This window comes from Bombus impatiens, unplaced genomic scaffold (assembly GCF_000188095.3).
Source record: "Bombus impatiens unplaced genomic scaffold, BIMP_2.2 scf_0049, whole genome shotgun sequence".
NCBI classification, from domain to species: domain Eukaryota; kingdom Metazoa; phylum Arthropoda; class Insecta; order Hymenoptera; family Apidae; genus Bombus; species Bombus impatiens.
Window position 1 is genome coordinate 1,272,347 of NT_176468.1, and position 20,156 is coordinate 1,292,502.

General features: G+C 36.7%; 2 protein-coding genes and 1 long non-coding RNA gene across 3 annotated transcripts in view; 2 read left to right on the forward strand and 1 right to left on the reverse strand.

Annotated features, from left to right (window-relative positions):
• The window catches only part of LOC100742005 (cytoplasmic dynein 2 heavy chain 1), a 32,831-nt gene extending 27,569 nt beyond the window's left edge, over positions 1–5,262 (reverse strand). Inside the window, exons 1-10 of the mRNA XM_024371097.2 lie at positions 4,507–5,262; positions 3,866–4,194; positions 3,322–3,484; positions 2,910–3,091; positions 2,729–2,841; positions 2,014–2,259; positions 1,659–1,879; positions 1,192–1,590; positions 574–815; positions 3–89 (exon numbers count right to left, since the gene is read on the reverse strand). Coding sequence (XP_024226865.1) covers positions 3–89; positions 574–815; positions 1,192–1,590; positions 1,659–1,879; positions 2,014–2,259; positions 2,729–2,841; positions 2,910–3,091; positions 3,322–3,484; positions 3,866–4,194; positions 4,507–4,743 — 2,219 coding nt within the window. The 5' untranslated portion in view covers positions 4,744–5,262. The remainder of the gene's footprint in view (positions 1–2; positions 90–573; positions 816–1,191; positions 1,591–1,658; positions 1,880–2,013; positions 2,260–2,728; positions 2,842–2,909; positions 3,092–3,321; positions 3,485–3,865; positions 4,195–4,506) is intronic.
• Positions 5,263–6,801: 1,539 nt separating this feature from the next.
• On the forward strand, positions 6,802–17,169 carry LOC117152399. The gene is made up of 2 exons (XR_004462777.1): positions 6,802–6,845; positions 16,706–17,169. It is a non-coding gene; the product is annotated as an uncharacterized LOC117152399 (long non-coding RNA).
• LOC100742127 (cytochrome b561 domain-containing protein 2-like) lies at positions 8,631–17,135 on the forward strand. Its single transcript, XM_012392117.3, has 3 exons — positions 8,631–8,780; positions 12,687–12,873; positions 15,607–17,135. The coding sequence occupies exons 2-3, from the start codon at positions 12,712–12,714 to the stop codon at positions 16,126–16,128; spliced, it is 684 nt and encodes a 227-aa protein (XP_012247540.1). The 5' UTR covers positions 8,631–8,780; positions 12,687–12,711; the 3' UTR covers positions 16,129–17,135.
• Positions 17,170–20,156: the final 2,987 nt, after the last annotated feature.

The window sequence follows — 20,156 nt, forward strand, 5'->3', positions numbered from 1 at the left end:
GGGACGGTCGCCATTGCAGAGACCCGTCCCGGAACGTCAATTCCACTTTAACTTCTGGCAACTTTTTCAACAACGACGGTAACGCTCCTCTGGCGCAGAGAAAAAGTTCTTGTTTTATTATTCTATTTCGTACGCGGATTATCTATGAATACGAAAATTAAATAGACTGATAGGACTTGACTAAGATAGAAGTGGAGGGATTTTTGTTTCGATTTTATTTGACAAAGGAAGCTTCTTTTACGTATCTTCCTTTTATGAGGAAATAAAGAATAATGGAAAGTGTGATGTATAGTTTAATTGTTGAGGATAAATCAAATCAATTATTCAAAGTTTCTAGTAGCTTCTAAAGCGATTCGGTACTAGTCCATTTGCTTAGAATTATTTGAAGTAACTTTTTAAAGTTTCAGTGTCGTTTAGAGTAGCTTAAAAATCGTGTGGAACTCTTCGAACATCGCTAAATTTCAAAGATTTTGCAAATGAAATTTTCAAAATGACCAAGTATTTCGTTTCTTTTAACGAGATTTCCAATTACTATAAAATAATTACAGTAGATTTGAGCTTTCCACAGTTTACCTGTAAGCCACACCTAATGCTTTGAGCAGTTGTCTATCCCAATGTAATTTCCATGCTTTCGTATTTCCGTATTCAGCTTCCACAGTATCGACGATCGTCCTCATGCTCATCAATGCGTCTTTCCAAGCATTCTGGTTTCCGATCATATTGACAGCGTCTCCTTTCAGTAAATTCGATACCAGGTCCCGTAAAGAACTGTGCTTCGCAGCTAACTCCGAATTCTGTTGCGCAAACTTCCTCACCTTTCTCAATGAAAAGTAAAAAACTAGTTGGTAATCAATTCTAATTAATTCATTGTCTACTTTTACGCTTCTTTACGGTATCTATTACATGTATAAGTCAATCTTCAGTAAAATAGATCGAAAGTATTAAAAATAAAATATAAATAATTTGTTTTGTTTTATTATTTTTCAGTGTTTCTGAAGTGGTTCTTCTTTTTTAAGCCTTCAAACCCCCAATTATTTAATTTATATTTCACTATTATATTCATCCTAGATACGTTGCAAATGTTCATACGATACATATGCTATACATAAATATATTTTTGTAAAATCGGTGTGACATAAATGCATTGCAAACTGCAGATTAAATGAATCGCAAAGAAGATTGAAAAATTACCAATTCTTTCAACCTAGCGGTATAAGCATCAACAGCCTGAGGATCGGACCAAACTACACCAGATTGTTCTTGAACGGCTCGTGCCAATTCGAGCGCGGTCGTGAGCATTAAAGGTCTCTGAGACGGTACCATACGATCGCCAATCGTGTTGTGAAAGGTGGCGATCTGTTGTAGAGCTCTGGCACGTCCAGCTAAAGAACCTGCTCTTTCGACTAGCTCCCTCACTTCACGAGGAAGTTCGACGCCTTGACTCGAAAGTGCCCTAGCTTCTCTGATCAAAGTCATTAGCTTTGGATCGTACGTGACCCTCATCATACTGGTGCCAGTTAACTCCACCACCGCAGAGTCAGTGCCTAGCGTCAGTTCCTTTCTGGCGACAGCTTCTTTAGTTTCTTCAGTCTGACAAGCGAATTGTGCTTTATAGGGAGACTATAGGATAATATAAGACCTTGAAATAATACAATTACCCAAGTATCAACGAAGCTTTGTCTTTTCCTTTCAACGTCTCTCAGAGCTGTCGTTACTCTCAAAGAGATGTCATCGTAACCAGGAAGATCCGCAAGCAATTCCTTTCCTAATTTATTTAAACTTTCCAATCTTAATTCCGCAGATCTGGCAGCTTGAACCTCTTGAAGTATTCTCGGACTATCCAACAAGTCTGCCGTATCCGGCCCGGCCAAGCAATTCTCTTTAGATCCGCCGATCAATGACGCAGAAAATGAGAAGTTAAAACGTAAGAACGTGGACAGAAGGTTATAATATTGTAATCGAAATCATTCTGAATTCATTCGAGTTTCGATTCCTTTTCTCCTTTAGAATTACCTGTAAGATCCCCGTAAGCTGAGAGCAAAGCCTCTCGTTCTCCGCGTAAAGCCCTTTTTAAACCATCTCTCTTTATTAGTTCGAAGTACCGTCGAAATTCAGCGAGTAGAGAGTTTGGAGTAGTAGCATCGGCAATTTGTGACTTTAGTTTCTGCGCTACTCTTTCTTCAGCGGGTACCAGCCCTTCTTCGATCTTCCTCTTGAGTCGGTTCCATTCAACACACTTGTCGTCGTCATCGAAGACTACTGATGTACGTATAATTAATTGCGTGTCATTATGTGCGTAAATATAATCGGGTAAAATAATTAATATAAGAAGCATCCGCCGCTGGATAGATTTTTCGTCGTATATTTGTTAAATTATTTGTATGTTTCCTAAAAATTTATCAAGCGTTTACATAAATCATTCTCTATGTATCTTTTGTCGTTTTAAATACTCTTTCGACTAGTTTTGTATAATACTATGTTTTTTCAATGTGGTACCATTTTTTGAGATTTTATACGTAATTTACCATACATAATTGTTCTACATTAAAAAGATACTATTGTCGTATCCCTTTATTAGAATATTTAATAAATATACATAATTCTACACATTTTTGTTAATATTACCGAGGCAAAATTTATCGACTTCTGAACTTGCTGCAATGATCACAGATTACGCAATAACAGGTGTATCTTTTGCAATAATTAAATGTTAACAATGCAGGGATACCTTTAACATCATCGAAACAATGCATCAAAGTATCCGTGTCAAGTCCAGATCTCTCATTAGGAGTCAGCAGCCTGGTTAATTGCCTATACTGAGCACGTAGTTCCCCAATCTGCCTAAATACCAAGAAAATCGCCCATTGAATCCAGCTACAAAGCAGGAAGAGCAAATTAATAAGAGATACCTGAGCCGTTTGCCAATACGTGAACATCTTTCGGGGACGTAACTATCACCCTTCCACGGATGAACTGAATGATGAGGCCAAAATAACGTAGTGAATTTCTCCACCATGTCTGTCCATTTTTCGCAAATTCCTGCACCACTTGATATCGCTTCAATTTTCACTCGATCGTCGTTAGTTCGAATCTAATTTGAGGATGAACACGAGTAACTTCATCAAATTTTAGAAAAATATATTAAGTCCGTGGAATTCTCTTTCATAGATACTATGCTAAATAAAAAACTAAACCGATGGCCGACTAAAGTAAACTGATTTTTGAAAGATACAAAAATGAAATGGATAAAGAAAGTAAACTAGTTCCTAGCAGTTTCATTTAAACGTAATTTATCATAGAATATTAGTTAAGATATTTTACCTCTCCGATTGTGTTTCTTACGAGAGATACCACTTCGTCTCCAATAACATCCAAAAAAGATTTCATACGTTCCTCGGTGTATATTAGATCTCCTAACTTCCACAAGTCGTCGGTGTAGCCTGATACTGCTTCAACAGCGTCATCCACGCTAATTAGCCCATCTCTGTGTACGAAAAAGAGGAATATAGCAGATAAAATATACCAAAGTGAAAGTTATTTATTTTCTAATTGCAGCACTGGAAATAAAAATTCAGAAGTCCTCCTATACGTAGCTATTTAAAAGAACAAAGGATTCCAAATTTTTGTATTAAGACTAAAACCTATATGCTATATCATAGAGAAGAAAAAGAAACAAAACTTTTCATAATTACAATTAGGTAAATTAATATGCTTAATTTTTTATCTCAAATTTTGCATGCCAATTGTAACAGAAGTAATGCTTTCACGCGCAATGTTCCAAAGATAGCTAGAAAACGTATCTCCATAAAATTTCTCACGATCCAACTACCGAAGAATTCACTGAAATGATCTCTTTTTACGACACCTAGCCACCGCTGCGCTCTCCAACTCGGCTCGGATGCTCCTCAAGGTTTTTACAGCCTCCGCGTAAATCGTTTTGTCGTGCGATCGTTTCGCATCCTCCCATGTCTTTCTCCAATAATTCTCCTCCTCGACGACGGAAGTCGCTGCTGACGAGCCAAGAAGATTCTCCTCCAGCTTCTTCAAATAGGATGAATTGAGACCAGAAGACCGAAGTGTTGGCGCCCATACTTGACGCAGAGCTTCGAGCAACGTCGATCCTTTTCCACTGCCGGTCGTTGTAACTTGAACGAGATCGTGGAAATTCCTTTCTGTCACCGACGCTTCTGTTAACTATATTAAGCTTTCATTCATCAGTTCGTTCGACTTTCTACTTTAGAAGGTATTAAGCAGTTTAAGATCGTTGTTCTCTTAGACGCTATAATTTTATTTAAACGACTTCACGCGAATCACAATGCAATAATTGTGTCGTTGTTATTGAATAATTGAAACAAAGAACAAATGTTTAGAAAAATATCGAAATGGCGTGCATTTTTATCGTTTAATGAGATGTAGCTAAATAAATGACAAACGATATTCTACAATTCTTTGTAACGCGTTGAGTAATCACGCTTCTTCTATCTTCTGCTTTTATCTTTTATTTACCTTAAAGAAGACCAGAGTGTTCCTCCCAACGGGTAACTCGTTACTCAACTTCAACCGCAGTTCCTCGTCCTTCGCATCCGCCGGTTGTGCACAGAGAATTCTGCACGCGGCTCTGTCCAAGAAGTTGTCCAACACTGTTTGCTCGTCGGCGATCGTCTCGTCGTCTTTCAGGGGCACGCCGAAGAAGTGACCTGCGGTGGACACTATCAACGATCTACGCTTGTCGAGCACCACCATTTTCTTCGTAAACAGTGGAAATTTCGTGTATTCGTGCTGCGAACGTTGTCGTCACGGTACCATTACGAAGTTTGCACGAAACACCGACGAAGTGGCCGTCCTTGTCGCGTGGTGATCGTTCGAGTTGTCATGACGACTCCCGGTCAACACAAACCGGCTGTTATAGGTGCCACGTGCTAGCGCAGGATCGTAGCATTCGATTTTCGATAGTGACAAAAACAACGGAGGTGATATTTTTGTTGGACGTGACGAATTCGGAATCGTTCAAAGGGTGAACAATTTTTTTTATACATTTTTTTAAGTGAAACGATCTTATTTGGAAGTACACGGACGTTTATTGATTTGATACAGTGTCTGTCAGAGACTTTTCCAAACGAAGAACAACGTTATTGTACCATCATGAAAGTTTCCGAAGTTTCAGAAATCTATCGAACAAGTATAGCGTGAACACTGTGTCTTATAGAATTTTTACAAGAATCGTATCAATGCATAGTTTACAATTAAATAGAATCATTACACCATATACAGGGTGATTGGTAACTGGTGGTACAAGCGGGAAGGGGGTGATTCTACGCGAAAAAAGAAGTCGAAAATATAGAATAAAAATTTAAAAAATTAAAAAAATAACGTCAATCGACACAACGATCTACAGTGAGATCTCGTTTATAACGAGACGCGATAAAGTGCACGCGTACCGAGCGAAAATTCAAAGTCGATTTTCTCGAAAACAAAGCCTCGAACGAAAAATGTTTATTCTATATTTTCGACTTCTTTTTTCGCGTAGAATCACCCCCTTTCCGCTTGTACCACCAGTTACCAACCACCCTGTATAACTGTGATCAGAAGTTTCTAGCTGCTACTGAAGATGACAATGTTGTGGTTGTCGTTACTATAAAAATAAAAATGTTTACTTAATAGTATCATTTAGCACGTATTGTTACCACGATGGTTATATTTTTACACGCGAAAGAAACGTTCATTCCTTTCTCATATTAAAATAATTCTAATAATAAAATAAAAAATCACTCGTCTCTCAGGTATTTTCGTCTATTTCTTTACAGTTAGGTAGATCTATCTTCGCAATCTTTGTAGAACGCATCGTATTCATAAAAAAATCGTTGGAAAACGAAGCGAAAATCGTTTAATTAATAACCGCGCTGCAACACTGGCGCGCGCAACTCTAATGAAGGCGCGAGGATTCACGCATGCACGAAGTTACCGGCATTGTTAACGTTATTACCGCCGAATATTTGCATAATCGGAGTATAGCTGGCATCCACGCTTCGAATAAGCAATCGGAGTACATTCCGATGAGCGTCGAGGCCGATTTATGCGCTCGCGTGCATACGTATGAACTGTCCATGCATACTTCCGCTCGCAGCAAATGACGTGTACGATTGGAGAAGAACCTCTTGGTCGTACCACTTGTCAGAAATATAATTAATGAAACAACGGTTAACAATGACACATACAGAGATCAACGGAACTGTATTGGTGATGACTATCCTTTCTTGTAGAACCACTTTGTAAAAGAAAAAAGTAAACGATACGATTCTCTGCGTAATTTTCTTGCGAAATGTAATTTTTAAACGCCAAATCCAGTTATAACATTAATTTCAGTCCTTCAGATGATTATATAAAATTTTTAACGATTCAACTTTCTAAATGATCGTAATGCAAAACTGGAAATTTTGTTTCTGTTTATTCTATTGGATTGGCAACTAAGTGACTGCGGATTTTGTCATTAGGTGGTAGTATTAGTTGCCAACCCAATAGATTAGTCTTTCTAATTTTGGTTGAATTTTTCGTATTCATCGCACGCTAATGGAAATCTTATGTTTCGCTAGAAACTGTCCACGTTACGTTCGTTATTTACCTTTATCGTGCAACTATTTCACGATAATGAATCGTAATGTATTTAAATTTTACACTCGAAAGTTACATTCTACGTGGAATCCTACCTATTACCTTGTAATATAGTACCTAATTTGTCGATACTTTTACTATTCACTTTGTATGATGGCGTTTGAAAAATACAGCTACGTGACGTCAAAAATTACGTACTTTACGTCGGACATTTTTTTATTTTAAAAAATATTTAGGTAATGTTTGTTTCGACATATCGCCCATCGAACTTTTATCTGTTCCAGATCAATTGCGTCAGTAGCATTAGTTAATTGACGCACCGCAATGCGTATATACGTCAGTAGCAACGAAAGCGTTATTTAATGTCATTATCTTGAGAAAATCGATCTACTTTGTATTAATTAAAAAGGTTCTGGTAGTTTGATTTTCATCTAGAATCCTTTGTCTCTTGTAATTTCTTTCTACGGAAGTCTTGCATTTGGAAATATTTCCCATAACGTGGAAACTGAAACGTTGGTTCAGCGGAGTTTCTTTTATGAAAGACGAAGAAATATCTATATTAGGTGAAATTTGTATTCGTAGAGATCGTAAAATGCATAGAAAAAATGTACGAGCGTAGACAATAAATTGATCGATGAGTGATTAATAATTATTCACTGTTGGGCGACATCGATGACTAAGTGAAACGAATCCTATCGCGTTTTCGCAAAGTACGCTACGTTAATTGATTTTAAACATCAACAAATGTAACCGACGATTTATAATTCGTAATAATCGACGCGCACAACTGCACGTCGCATACAAATATCCTTATCTTCTCCATTTTCACATGCTTAAAATTCTGCGTACGGGATGATCCATTTGCCTTGATCGTTTGACATCATTTCCTAGATCTTCCGGGCAAAGGCTACTTTCGTCCGTAGTTATTCCTCTGTGTTGATAAAATTTAATACAGAGGAAGATATTGAAAAAGGAACGAAGCGCGAATCTTTGCTCTACGTACAAATTTTGTGGAATCCGGCGTTGTTTCATAAACCACGAAGCTAAAATTACGTTCTTCCATCTGCTTCAGCCGCCGTAGCAATTTCTTCCGCAAACGACCTGAAAGTGAACATACGCAAAACATCCAAAAAGAAGTCTGATCCGGTGGGAAATCAGTTGTCGCTGCAGGAGGAAGTCGTGTTTCCGTACATAGCAGTCAAATGCCGAGGGACATTCGTTTTATCTCGCTCGTTCTCGACTGAATTTACCATCAAAAAAAAAAAAAAAAAACCCTCGTTAGAGTAGCGAAACACGAATTCTTGGTACCAGGATCGGGCCACGTGGTCGCGTAATCAGCGGCTACTCAACATCGAAGTGCCGCTATAAAGCTCGCGGTAATATCAACGCATAGTTTAAATCGACTACGCCTTCATAAAAATGAGCTCGTTATGCGCAGTATAATTTATTCCAAAAATATTCTCCGATAAGATCGTCATAAATTAGAAGGAAACACCGCGTTAATATATTCGCTAACTGTTTGCTACTTCGTTTAATTGGTTTCGGATTATTTATTCGCTTTGCGATTATTTGATAAGTATTTGGCAATTTTTTTTTTTTTTATTCTTTCTTTAACCATCGTCGTTTTCTCTTAAACGGTAAAAAAAATATGACAAATCTTCCGTAACAATTGCAAGGTGATTAGGTATTATCTATTATGATAGAATCATGCAACGAGAAAGTTGATGCAGCTCGTGTCTTTACTCGCGCGATAGGAAAGTTGGCGAGGAAGAAAACCGAGTAGAATAGAAAAACGTGCCAGGAAAAGCAGTATACATCGGTGGCACGCGATATCGCACCATGACGAGGCGAACAATGGGTCCGACTCTGCAGGCTGCGAGCGCAGTGCCCGTTTTATACATGCGAAGAGAAGATCGTAGCGATTAGACGAGCCAAGGCCGCGTTTACTCCACGATTTTCCTCGCGTCATTCGTAAGAAGTATCGGCAACGCAGCGATAGATCGTTGCGACCATGCTAGGACGCGTGCTTTCAGTCGAGGCGCGGACGCCGTTCCGTGTTCTTCCTCTTCTGTGTTTTTGTCCGAGCTCGTTTTCGTTTTTTCAGCACGAACGGTCCACGTCGGCGGCCTTTCTCTTCGGAGATCCGATCCAGTGAGTCTACGACTGTCGAGGTGAGTTCCTAGATAAAATACACTTTCCACGCTTAATCTTTGGATAGTTTACGCGGTCGAGAGGCACGCGTTTATTTATCGGTCAACCGGAGTTATCGGAAGAAATGAAGTTTTCAGTTTCCGTAGCAGTTTCTCGGGAGATTTTCGCAATTCGATTTGTGGCTGATTCTTTCAAATTGTGTGATTTAAAACAGGTTGGAAACGGAATGCTATTTTGTAATTGTTTCGTTATCGTTCATAGAGATGTGACTTCTTTTTCATTATAGCATCGGGCCGAACATGACGAATGAAATATGGTCAATAATTTTGATTAAAAATAGACCACGTTTGAGTGTATCTTGTTCGTTCTTTGCCATGTAACAGATAGTTATAGAAAGAAGTATAGAACGTATGAACGTAGAAATTAACATATAAATGTAGAAACATCTGTATGAAGAAACGCAAGTTTAGATACGTACATATAAAGCTCAATCTATAATTTCAATTACGTTGCTAATAACATTGGAAATATGTATTAATAGCGTACATGTAGTTGCAGGGAATTTTCAATGTAATTATCGTTTCTCAGCTATGAGAGTGTAGAACAAAGTCCTTCTTAACAGGATATATTTTTAATTATCTTTACATAATCAAAACATCAACAATCGATACTAACTAATCTTACAAACGACGTTACGTTACTCTGTACACACGTTCGTCCAATAAAATTAAAACGAACTTGTAAAACCGATTTCTTAATCGAATCGCCAAGCTTCATTTGTAATTCATACTTCTCACAAGTTTTCTGTATCAAATTAAGACGAGATAAAAATCTATGCCCTGGTCACGATTTCAAACGACCGACGACGATTCTCCTCGCTCCGGATATCGTTCGAGGTACCCAAAGAATTACATCGAATTAAGTTCTCTGCCTGCTCGAACAGCCTTTTCCTTTTCATTATAGTACAAGAGTACCGGTACCTTCGTTATCGCACGGCTATTTTTACACTGTCGCTTATGCAACGAAAGATTGGCCATAGTTTTCTGCAACTAGGTCCCCGAACGTGCCCCGTTTTCGATACAGTTACGCGTAAACGCGAGATTCGCGTGATATGCTCGGTGTATTCACTCGAGCCGCGAAAGTGGAGCGTATCTGAAAGTGTGCCGGTCTGCGTCATCAACAGGCGTAATTATATTATGATAAACACGGTTTCACATAACCGTTAGATAAGTACTGGTATGTTTTTACCGAAAACTTACTTATTATTTGTCGTTAGTGCTGTTCAGCTTCACCGTAAACAGATAGTATTTGTGTGTCGTTGATAAAGAAATCTTCGGTATGATATTTTTACGATACTATTATTACTACTCGTACAAAGTATTCAACGACAATTATCGAATCTACGACTCGAACAGTACGGATTATACATGTTTGTATCCCACTCGCATATTTTCCCATTTACGTACGAACGTGTAAATTTGAATGGCGTTTCAACATTTTCTCACGCGACTCGTAATCCCAAAGTCTATAGAAACGTCGGATATTTTCTTCAAATTTTACAATTTTATACTGCGTATCAAGACTCCTTCGATCTATATTTATAATTTATTGCACTTTTAACGCATTCATAGACGTATTTGTTATATATTCTACGATAATTGTAATCGCAGCTGTCAGAGCAAACGGAGACACTTCGTGGTGATATAATTTTAAGATCAGTGTTGCGGCACATTGTTTTCCTCCGCTTATTTGCGCACATCTTTGTGTTTTCATAGCAAATCCAATGTTACTCGATGTTAATCTTCCTGCAAACGATTACGTATACCGCAATTTCGTTTCCCTATCCGCATTTATTAGTATTTTTTACTGCTTTCATGCCGAATTACAATGCCGTAAAAAGTTTCCTACGTTATGTTTATAATCCATGAAATCGAATTTTTCTCGCAAACGAGTTACAGGCAAAAACGAATATACGACGGAAGTTCTTTATCGATAGACTTACACTGTTAGTCGATGTTTATACAAACATCATATTTTTCAAACGCATCTTCGCGGAGTCTAGATCGATGCAATTATATTAATAGCTTTCCTTACATCACTTATATTTATCATTAAATCATCGGTGTGCAAACGCACTTTAGTTTTATCGAATCACGTAGCACTTACGAGTGTCGTTGAACTTCTCATTCACGATAAGCCATTCATGGAATTGAGCAGAATTCATGATAAAGTATTAATTCACGATCTTTTCCTTCTGCACCATTAGATTTTCGTGTAGATCGTTTTTTTCTGCAATACAGTTTCATACGATCATCCCCAATCGATACGGTTTGACCCAATTACGTTGCTAATTTCTACACAAAAAGATTTTTGATTTTCGGAAGGAAACACGAGCATAAAATTGGAGTGAGAAAGAACGTGCGCGAAGAGCAGTTTCTTCATATCTTTCTTCGTATTTAAAAGGTATTTTTAATGGGAAAAGTAGATAATCAGGTCAAAAACAACTCGAAACGCGTTTAATTTGCTTCGTGTTAAATTACGATACGTTTGCCTCTTGTCATAATATCGACATTTCGCTGCTCCTTGTTATCAAAATTTGATATGCTTACTCCGAATAAGAGAATTTACAAATTTACTGCGGTATGATAATATTTATTGTACGAGTTCTGTAAAGTTTGATTGAATTTTCTCAAAGCTCGAGTTGGTTTAGAATACTTCAAAGACTCTCGGACAGCTGTAACATAGCAGAACTGTAGCAATAATCGACTCCCTCGATCTTGACAGACGTTCACTTAATCAGTGGCTTCATTGATCGCGCTCGTGCTTACGTACTGTCATAAAAGACACGATTTTCCGCGTGTTTGAACAGATAGAAGCTGAAAGAAACGTAGAATCATGTCGCGCAATTAGCAGTGAATCACACGCCGTGCATTTTAAACGATCGTAGGAGCAGTTGCGTCAAAAGACCAGCTCAGGTCGTCTGGAATTTATCGTTTTTTCTTCTAAATCGAAGAAAAGAAGCTTAGTTCGTCTGAATTTTTAAGGACTCTATCGCCTATACGATACATCTACTATCTTTGAAAACTCGAATATTTTATTATCCTTACGAAGCTAAATGATATTTGCAAACTTCTTGTTCGATAGTCATTGACGTATCGTAATCTTGATCGTTCAAGTGTTAAATTACTTACGATTTAAAGACCAAACCCACGCATATGACTCTTACTAATTGTAAAGGTGAGTGGTTGAATAGGCTGATAATTTTACAAAAAGTGACAACATTACTATGAACGTAGAAAATGTAGCGAAAAATGCATAAACCACTCCGATGAATTATACATAGCAATAGACTTTTTCACTTATTTAAATGTTGTAGAAGATATATTTAAAGGCGATGGAAACGCTTGCAGAAAGACAAGGCAGTTAGAAATGGACAGAATTTTTGTTGGATTTCGATGAACAAAATTCACTGGACGTTCAAAATTTTCTGGACTCCGAAGAATTTTTGTAAACTTTCGTTTCGAATTTGTTTGTTCGTTTCATCGCATTCGTTTGCGACATTTTACAACGCTGCAAATCAAACTCTTTCGTGCGAGTCATAACGAATAGGCTGTTAATAAACTCCATCCATGATCCATTTTCAAACTTAGATCGAACCTCTGAAACAAACCAGATATAACTGAAATTAATTAATCGATCTAGCGGAAATCAAACGTTTTACCTGATGCACCACAACAACTAACTGAACGTTCAAATGATGATATAATTTTTTAAGAGAAGCTCTTTTTAACCAGCATCTTCTAACAACAATTTTCCAACGAAGGCGTTCTAACTACCAAACATTAAAGTAACAATGTATTTTGATATTTTTGACATTTTATATTTCTCTTATTTTCACTATTAATACATAATAATTCTTCCCACAGGTGTAAGGATAACAGCCAATTAAAAATGACAGACCAACCACCAGGCAAAGGGCCGCCAAGTGCCATTATGCTGGTCTTTTCAACCCTCACACACATCCTCCTATTGGCGCCAGTGATATACATTTTGGTTTTGGCCTTTGGAAAGTACAGCTTCTTCTCGTGGCATCCCATTTGCATGAGCGTCGGAGTAAGTAGCCAACTTGGCCAACGTTAATTGCACAATGGAATAATTAAAGAAGCACGTGGATCAGGAATGTAAGTGCTTGACTCCTACGTTACATCGGTAACTCGATACGTTGAAAATTACATTGCACAAAAATTAACGGTTGAAGCAACAGGTTGCTTCTTATTCGAGAAGAGGAGTCGCTGCAACTCTCTTGTTTAAAGTCGACAAACATCCTGCAGCAACGAATGCGTTTCGTAATGCCACGGTGGCAATAAATCTTCTGTTTACACGCTGCAGAGTTACGGAAATTGATGTTTCTCAGTTTCGAAGCGAAGCTTAAGAGAGAAAAGCTTCGCAACTGAATTCTCCAACGTCTTATGCTGCAATCTCGTTCTAGTTGACGAAAATAGTTTTAACTTTTAAGAAAATCTTTAGCATAAAATTGAAGCGAAAAGTTACGCGTTATATCGATAACGTTACTTCCATATTTTCCTTAAGCGTCAAATGCTATTTTCCATGAAATTTCACTGCACACTGTACTCCTTTATCTGGAAGTTCAATAACGCCAAACGAAGTAAGACAACTAATTGTTCTATTGTTATTCGATATTAAACGAGAAATAGAAGAGTAGCTGTTTGCGATATACGGCTGTTTAGAAATAACATCACGGCGGTATCTTTACAGGACGAGAATACTAAAATGGAAATTCTCATGCAGTGAAATTTTACGATAGCACCTAGTTAATTTGAGAAATTGAAGAAATTTCTTAGCGATAGAAAAATACAAATAAAAATGTCCCGAAGAACGCCGTGTTTACCGATTTGAAAAATCATCGATTGAAATGAATCCTTTTGATATAAGTTTCTGTACAAAGGAAGCTGACGAGACAGACGTTTATAGAAAGTGTGGAATATGAAATATCATCCATTGAGAGTAGAACACGGAAGACAGTTTATGTGGATAACCGCAACTTTTCCATTTTGGTGATAAGGCAATTCGTATTTCACGCCAACTGCATAACGAAGCATGTAATATGTCATACAAGTTATCTAACGATGTGTTTAAAATATCTTCACGACTAATTACAACATCGGCGTACGCTGAAATCATTCGTTTCATATTTTATTTGCGATGAGGATTAAACATTTTTCTGTGAAACACAGAATCACAGCCGTGATTCATGGGACTATTAAAACGTCGCGGGCATCCGATCAATTTTCTCGTAATTATTGTTTTCATGGTTGCAAATATCCTGGCGCGTGACATAACGCAAAACTATCTAATATCATACGTATAGAATACTATTAATTAATACAACTAATTAACACTATCAGTTAATACAATACGAATACTTTCTTGTACGACTATACTTAACTTGTTGTACGATTATAACAAGCATGATAGCATACGCACGTAAAATATTAAACGTAATTTTCCACGACATTAATGAAAGAACAAATATGGTGAAAGATATCTGCAACTTACAGCATTGTTTACGTTTTCAAAGCTAAAAAAATAAAATGATCGTGTGTCTGCCATTCTGAAGAGTTTTGTATGTAAAAGACATAAAATCCTAGACATGATTAAGCGACCTTCGTCCAAGTGTCTCAACTCTTAGATCATCCTCGTACTTGGAAGAATGCTGAGTTCTGCTTATTCGCATGTGTTCCGAACAATGTTCTTAAATAAATCAAATACAATCGAATCTGGAGTATGCAGTATGTTGGCAACAAATAGGAAGTAAACTTAGCAGAGATCTGTGATAAAAGAAAAAAAGGAAGAAGAAACGAAACCACCCAACTTCATTGATTAATCTAATTACTAAGATTCTTTTTTTCTTTTGTCTTTCTTTCTAATGATATCATGTCGATTCATTATCTCCTTAAAACATCGTAGGCGTGCACACTTGTACATCCACCGAATTAAACGGTGAAGGAATCCACCGTTGACCCAGATCGACAAATTGGTTGCAACATTCTCTGAGTAAACTAAAACGATCGCTATTTTCTCTGTCGATTGCCGTCGATTGCTGTCGATTGCTCTGCCTATCAAATTCGTCAAACGCTAAGGCTTCGTGTTAGAGCTCGTCGTTAGGCCGAGTTTATGACACGGCCAGGAATAATTGCTATTTTTGAGAGTTAGGACATAGCGCTTCTACCATCTGGGTATCAACATTCAGATGGTGCACTAACACAGTAAGTGATGTAAATGATGTAACGCTATAAATTGAAATTTTAAGAAACACGTTGGCTGGCACGATGGTCATCGCGTTACTAAGCTTTTTAGAACGATTGAAACAAGGTCATAAACCTAAACATTTTCCACAGTGCGAATGATTTACATAACGCTGTCGGAAAAAGTGGTCAAATGCGATACAATAGTTTGCAAAAATTAAATGTTTAATGATGTACTATATTTCAATCTAGGACCGCCCTCTAAAAGACTCTTTGCGACTCCCTCCCGCTATACAAAACATTCCTCATAACCCAATGAAAACATGTTAAAAACATAGATATTTTAGAATATAAAACTAACTAAAAGTAACACCTTGACAGTCACCTAAAAACACTTCGCAACTCCGTTGTGGAATCTGGTACCTAACAATCTCCGCTAAATCTACTCAAACCCTACGAAACTTTCCACACGATCGAACTGACATCCATTCCCATAGCAAAACTTATCTGTTCCCTTTGTTCCCATAGAAAAATTCTTTAAATGCCAATCGATTAAGTAGCAACTTTTTCCTCGACACAGGTGGGTCTTCTGATAACCGAGGCGATATTCAGCGTTTCCGGTGAGGCGTATGTCGGCTGGAAGGTGTCCAGGGCCAACAGAGTAACGATTCACTGGATCCTGCACGCCACCGGTCTAGCATTAGTATTAGTCGGACTGATCATCATCGTGGTCAACAAGAACAACAACAACAATTCGCATTTTGTCACGCCTCACGCGATCCTCGGATTGGTCAGCATTATCTTGGCGTTTCTAACAGCCGCGTTCGGCATCGTTACCAACAATTCCAGGTGGCTGTATCCGCGTTTCAGGCCGGTTCTTCTGAAAATCATGCACGCGTTCGGTGGTATCATAGTCACGGTGCTCTTGCTTGCGACGTTGATCACGGGCACGTACACGAAATGGTGGCCTGGTGGCTATACTGGAAGAAGCTTGACGTTCACAGCGTTCTTCATCGCGGGTTTCTTCATCCTTCTGAAGCCGGTTCTAGGAGCTGTTTCGAGAAGCAGAGTGGTTTTCGGTCCGCCACCTGCTACCACTTAATTACTCTGTATAATATCGTATATTATTATAGCAAACGTCTACGTACCGTAGCAAAGGGAAACAATTTCAACGCTTTTATCCAGGATCAACGTACCTTCAACAACTTGACTACGAAGGCACAGAATATCAGATTTTCAAAGCCAATGAAATACGTTAAAGATTTATAAAGTACATGGTAAACGTGATGTTCGTACTCGTCGATGAACGAGAAAGATTCTCATCCTTTTTGCATATGCGATAAGTATAGCGAAGCCTGAAGTAGATTCAAGAGCATAATTGTGTTCAGAGTTTGTTTGTAGTCTGTTCAATAAACGCGATTTATTTGCCTTACGTTACTCTAGATTCGATCAGAGATCAGCATAGCAATAGAGATCGATCTATAAAAATATTCTTATCGGATTAAGTATTTCGTGTCGATTACATTGACATAGATAAGAGGTTTTTATCGTGTCACGTAGTAAGATAAGATCTAATCGAGTTAATTGCTACAATTGACTTTCGATCGAAACATCGTAATCGAGATCTCTATACTCCAAATAGTTTTATTTTTTATGATTTCAAAATCAGTAACAAAAAGAGTATGTATTTCTCGTACGTGAAGCAGGAAATGTACAGGATTTCTGACGAAGAATTAATTATTTTCTAAATCGTTCATTCTGAATTATTTATCATTCTGTTACAATGTCAAAGGGTTAATCTACTTATAATTCAGACATTCCGTCCTCCAATGATCGTACAGCGATTACGACAACCATTTTTAAAGCTAGATTTAGATAATTTCTTTAATTCCTAAGATGTTCGATACTTTTCAAATATCCAGCTACAAAACTCTATTGATGCTAATCGTAAAGTTCAAAATCAAGGCTTAAGTTAAAATAAACGAGAGATAATTTAAATCCGAGTAAACCATGTTTAACCAGATACTCGTAGAATTATTCATAAATGAACAACAAGAAAGATTTGTTATACCTCGGTTGTGTTCATCGAACAGTTAACATGCCAAAAAAGAGAAAAAAAGAGAAAAAGAAAGAAGGGAAGAAATGAAATGTTCATATAATAAATGCACCAAAAATGCTTGTAAACTCACCTGGCAAGAGAGAAACGTATATTTTTAGATATATAAATAAGTAGTACATATAAGAAACGTTTACCAAAAAGATAATGCAGATTTGTAATATTAACTTATTAAGATATTATATAGTATCGTATAATATTATTTAAAAATAAAATATATATATATATATTAAAATAATATTTGCTTGGACATTTAACATAAGATTATTAAATAAACGAATAGAGAAGACAATAGACGCGGTGGCATTATCGTCAACCATATATATCAACACTTTATTAATTACACACGCATCATATACATATATATATATGTATATATATATATATAGAATTTACATAATGTATATATCTTCCGCAATGCAATGTACATGTATATTAATACAATTTCTTATCCTCCATATAATCTCATCGTCTCTTATATATCGTGTTTTTTCCACTTTCTCTCGTCTTTCCCCTTAATTTCTCCTTTTCTTGGACTAACTTTTAAAATTTCTCATAATCGTCAACGTACGATAAACATCCGAAATCGATCCTAATCACGCGTAAAACTGTCCTCTCGTAATCTATTTATGTGGACAACGTTAACGTTGTGCAACAACACGTAATGTATTGTACACATATATGTATGTATGTACATATGTATACGTATTTGTGTTTGCGTATTATTTAGGTGCAAGTTTATTTGATATAGACAGAACACGACTTTGGATTTTTCGTTTAAATTGCTTTGTCGCATTCCTTCGGTAGCTTCACTGCCTTAGATGTTACATGCATTTGATCGTGCACTCGTCTATACGTTTCCCGTGTGCCTCTCTGTTTCATTGAAAATATACAATTTGATTGAGGTATACGTTAATTCTAGTGAAAACAATAGGATCGATCGAATTAACTAAATCTAATTTAAAAAATTCTAAAATTTTTGATAACATGTATGTGTGTTACGTAATCAACTTGTAGAATATGTAAAAGCAACATTTGTAAACACCAGTTGTAAATATTCGCAATTTTCTCTTATAGAAACGTCGTTTTCTGTGTTCGTAATAGTTTTAGATTTGAAATATTTAAGGTCTACTAAATTAAAAATTTGTTCGTACGTGTGATTTATCCAAGCGCTAAATGCAAAGATAATTAATCAAATTCAAGGAAACAAATCGTAAAATCTGAAATGTTTGTATACGTATCTTAGAACAATGGCAACGTACGTGAAATTTTTATGATACAAAAGAAATTCTCTTCTTACACGTACATTGTGTATAGCGTCCAATGGCAGAAGAAGATTAACGCGAATAATGCGATATCTTATAATAGCAGAAATAAAGCCTGTAGCAATTAAGAATTTCTAAAAGTTTGATAAGTAATAGTATAAAGATATGTCAGCATTTTTTATTGATCAGTAGTATAAACTTATATTAACAAAATCACATGACAACAAGGAAATTGTAAAGTACCTTATAATGTAACTCGCAAAAATGAAATAAATATGAAGATTTACAAGAATTACTTGAAGAAATGGAACTGAAAAGGTTTCTGAATCATAGGCTGATTTTAAAGGTAAACACTTTTACATTGATATTATCTGAGAGACACGAGTAGCGTATCAGAAGCAAGCGTATTAAAATTGCTTCTCTTCGTTCAGAATAATTTTCCACAAATCGCAGTTTTAATGCTATTTCTTCAACATCCAACGATTTTCCATAGACACATGCTCGCCAACGTACAAAAATCTGTTTTATTAACGCGAACGAATATTAATCCTATCGTTTCCCATAAAACATAACGCATCTGCTACCGCCTAACACTATCCTCGCTCTCGAACGCTTTTCTCTTTCTCGATTAGCTCTAGGACACGTTACTTTGTACTGTTCGCTCTATTGGTTGCTCTTGGTGACGTAAAATCCGAAACATTACTCGGTAACCCTGAATTCACGTATCGAAATCCTCGCACGAACGATCTCTGCAGCAACTTAGAAACGAAATAGCCAAAGGAAGATTATTTTTCAGTTCGAGTACTTTGAAACGTAAATCTATTAATCGATAAACACTTACAAATCATATTAAATATCAAATATGATTTTATTGGAAATTATACACAGGGGATAGTTGCAATTATTTTCTTCTAATTATATTTAATTAATGAAATGTACAAGCCATTTAAATCATGAGACTTTATACTTTTCATTGTAATAGCAACAAAGTTACCGCATCGTTACCGATAATTCTACGTCACCGAAATCTTAACCCTATCTAGGACAGTCGACCACGTGGCCTGACCGGTTTAAACCGGCAGCTAATGCTCTCTATTTATTAATTTATATTATTTAATTATTATTATTATTCATTACTTTTGTATATAACATAACTCTTTTTATAATAATAAATATTGTTATTGTTGTTGTCAATAACGCGCTAAATCTTTTGTTTAAATTCCTTTTTAAACCTGCATTAGATTCGCCTATCTAGCCTAAGGACATTAAAGTTCTGTCGAATGCTTATCTATCAGTCACCCTTTCTTCCCACGAATCCCAAGCACTTTATATCTTCTCTTTTCTCTCGCGATTGTTTCTCCGTACTCTTTTTAATCACATTTCTCGAGCTGGCAAAATCTGGCCATCGATCGAACAATCGTTCGTCAGGGTTCCCTTAAACGAAGAATTCTTGCTTCTTCTTTTCTTTTCTTTTCTTTTTTTGTTTCTTGATTATGTCTCGGATATGGCTAGTTGGAGTGCGTTTCTCGCGTTCCTATCGGTATAATTTCGTTTCTGTCTAATCTGAATATATCAGTACGTGTATCTTCATTCAGATTAATTAAGTTACTTGAATTTCAAGAGGACACTTGATGGAGAATAAAGGGATCGTGTTTATGAACGTACGTAAAAAATATCGATTTGTAATTAGAAACATATATGCATAATAGAGAGATTTTATATATACGAAATATAACGGAATATAAAGTT

Excerpts from the sequence above, each read along its gene's own strand:
- LOC100742127 (XM_012392117.3), top strand. The coding sequence starts at position 12,712 with ATGACAGACCAACCACCAGGCAAAGGGCCGCCAAGTGCCATTATGCTG. Across the intron at positions 12,874-15,606 it reads CCATTTGCATGAGCGTCGGA|GTGGGTCTTCTGATAACCGA; the intron begins GTAAGTAGCCAA and ends TCCTCGACACAG.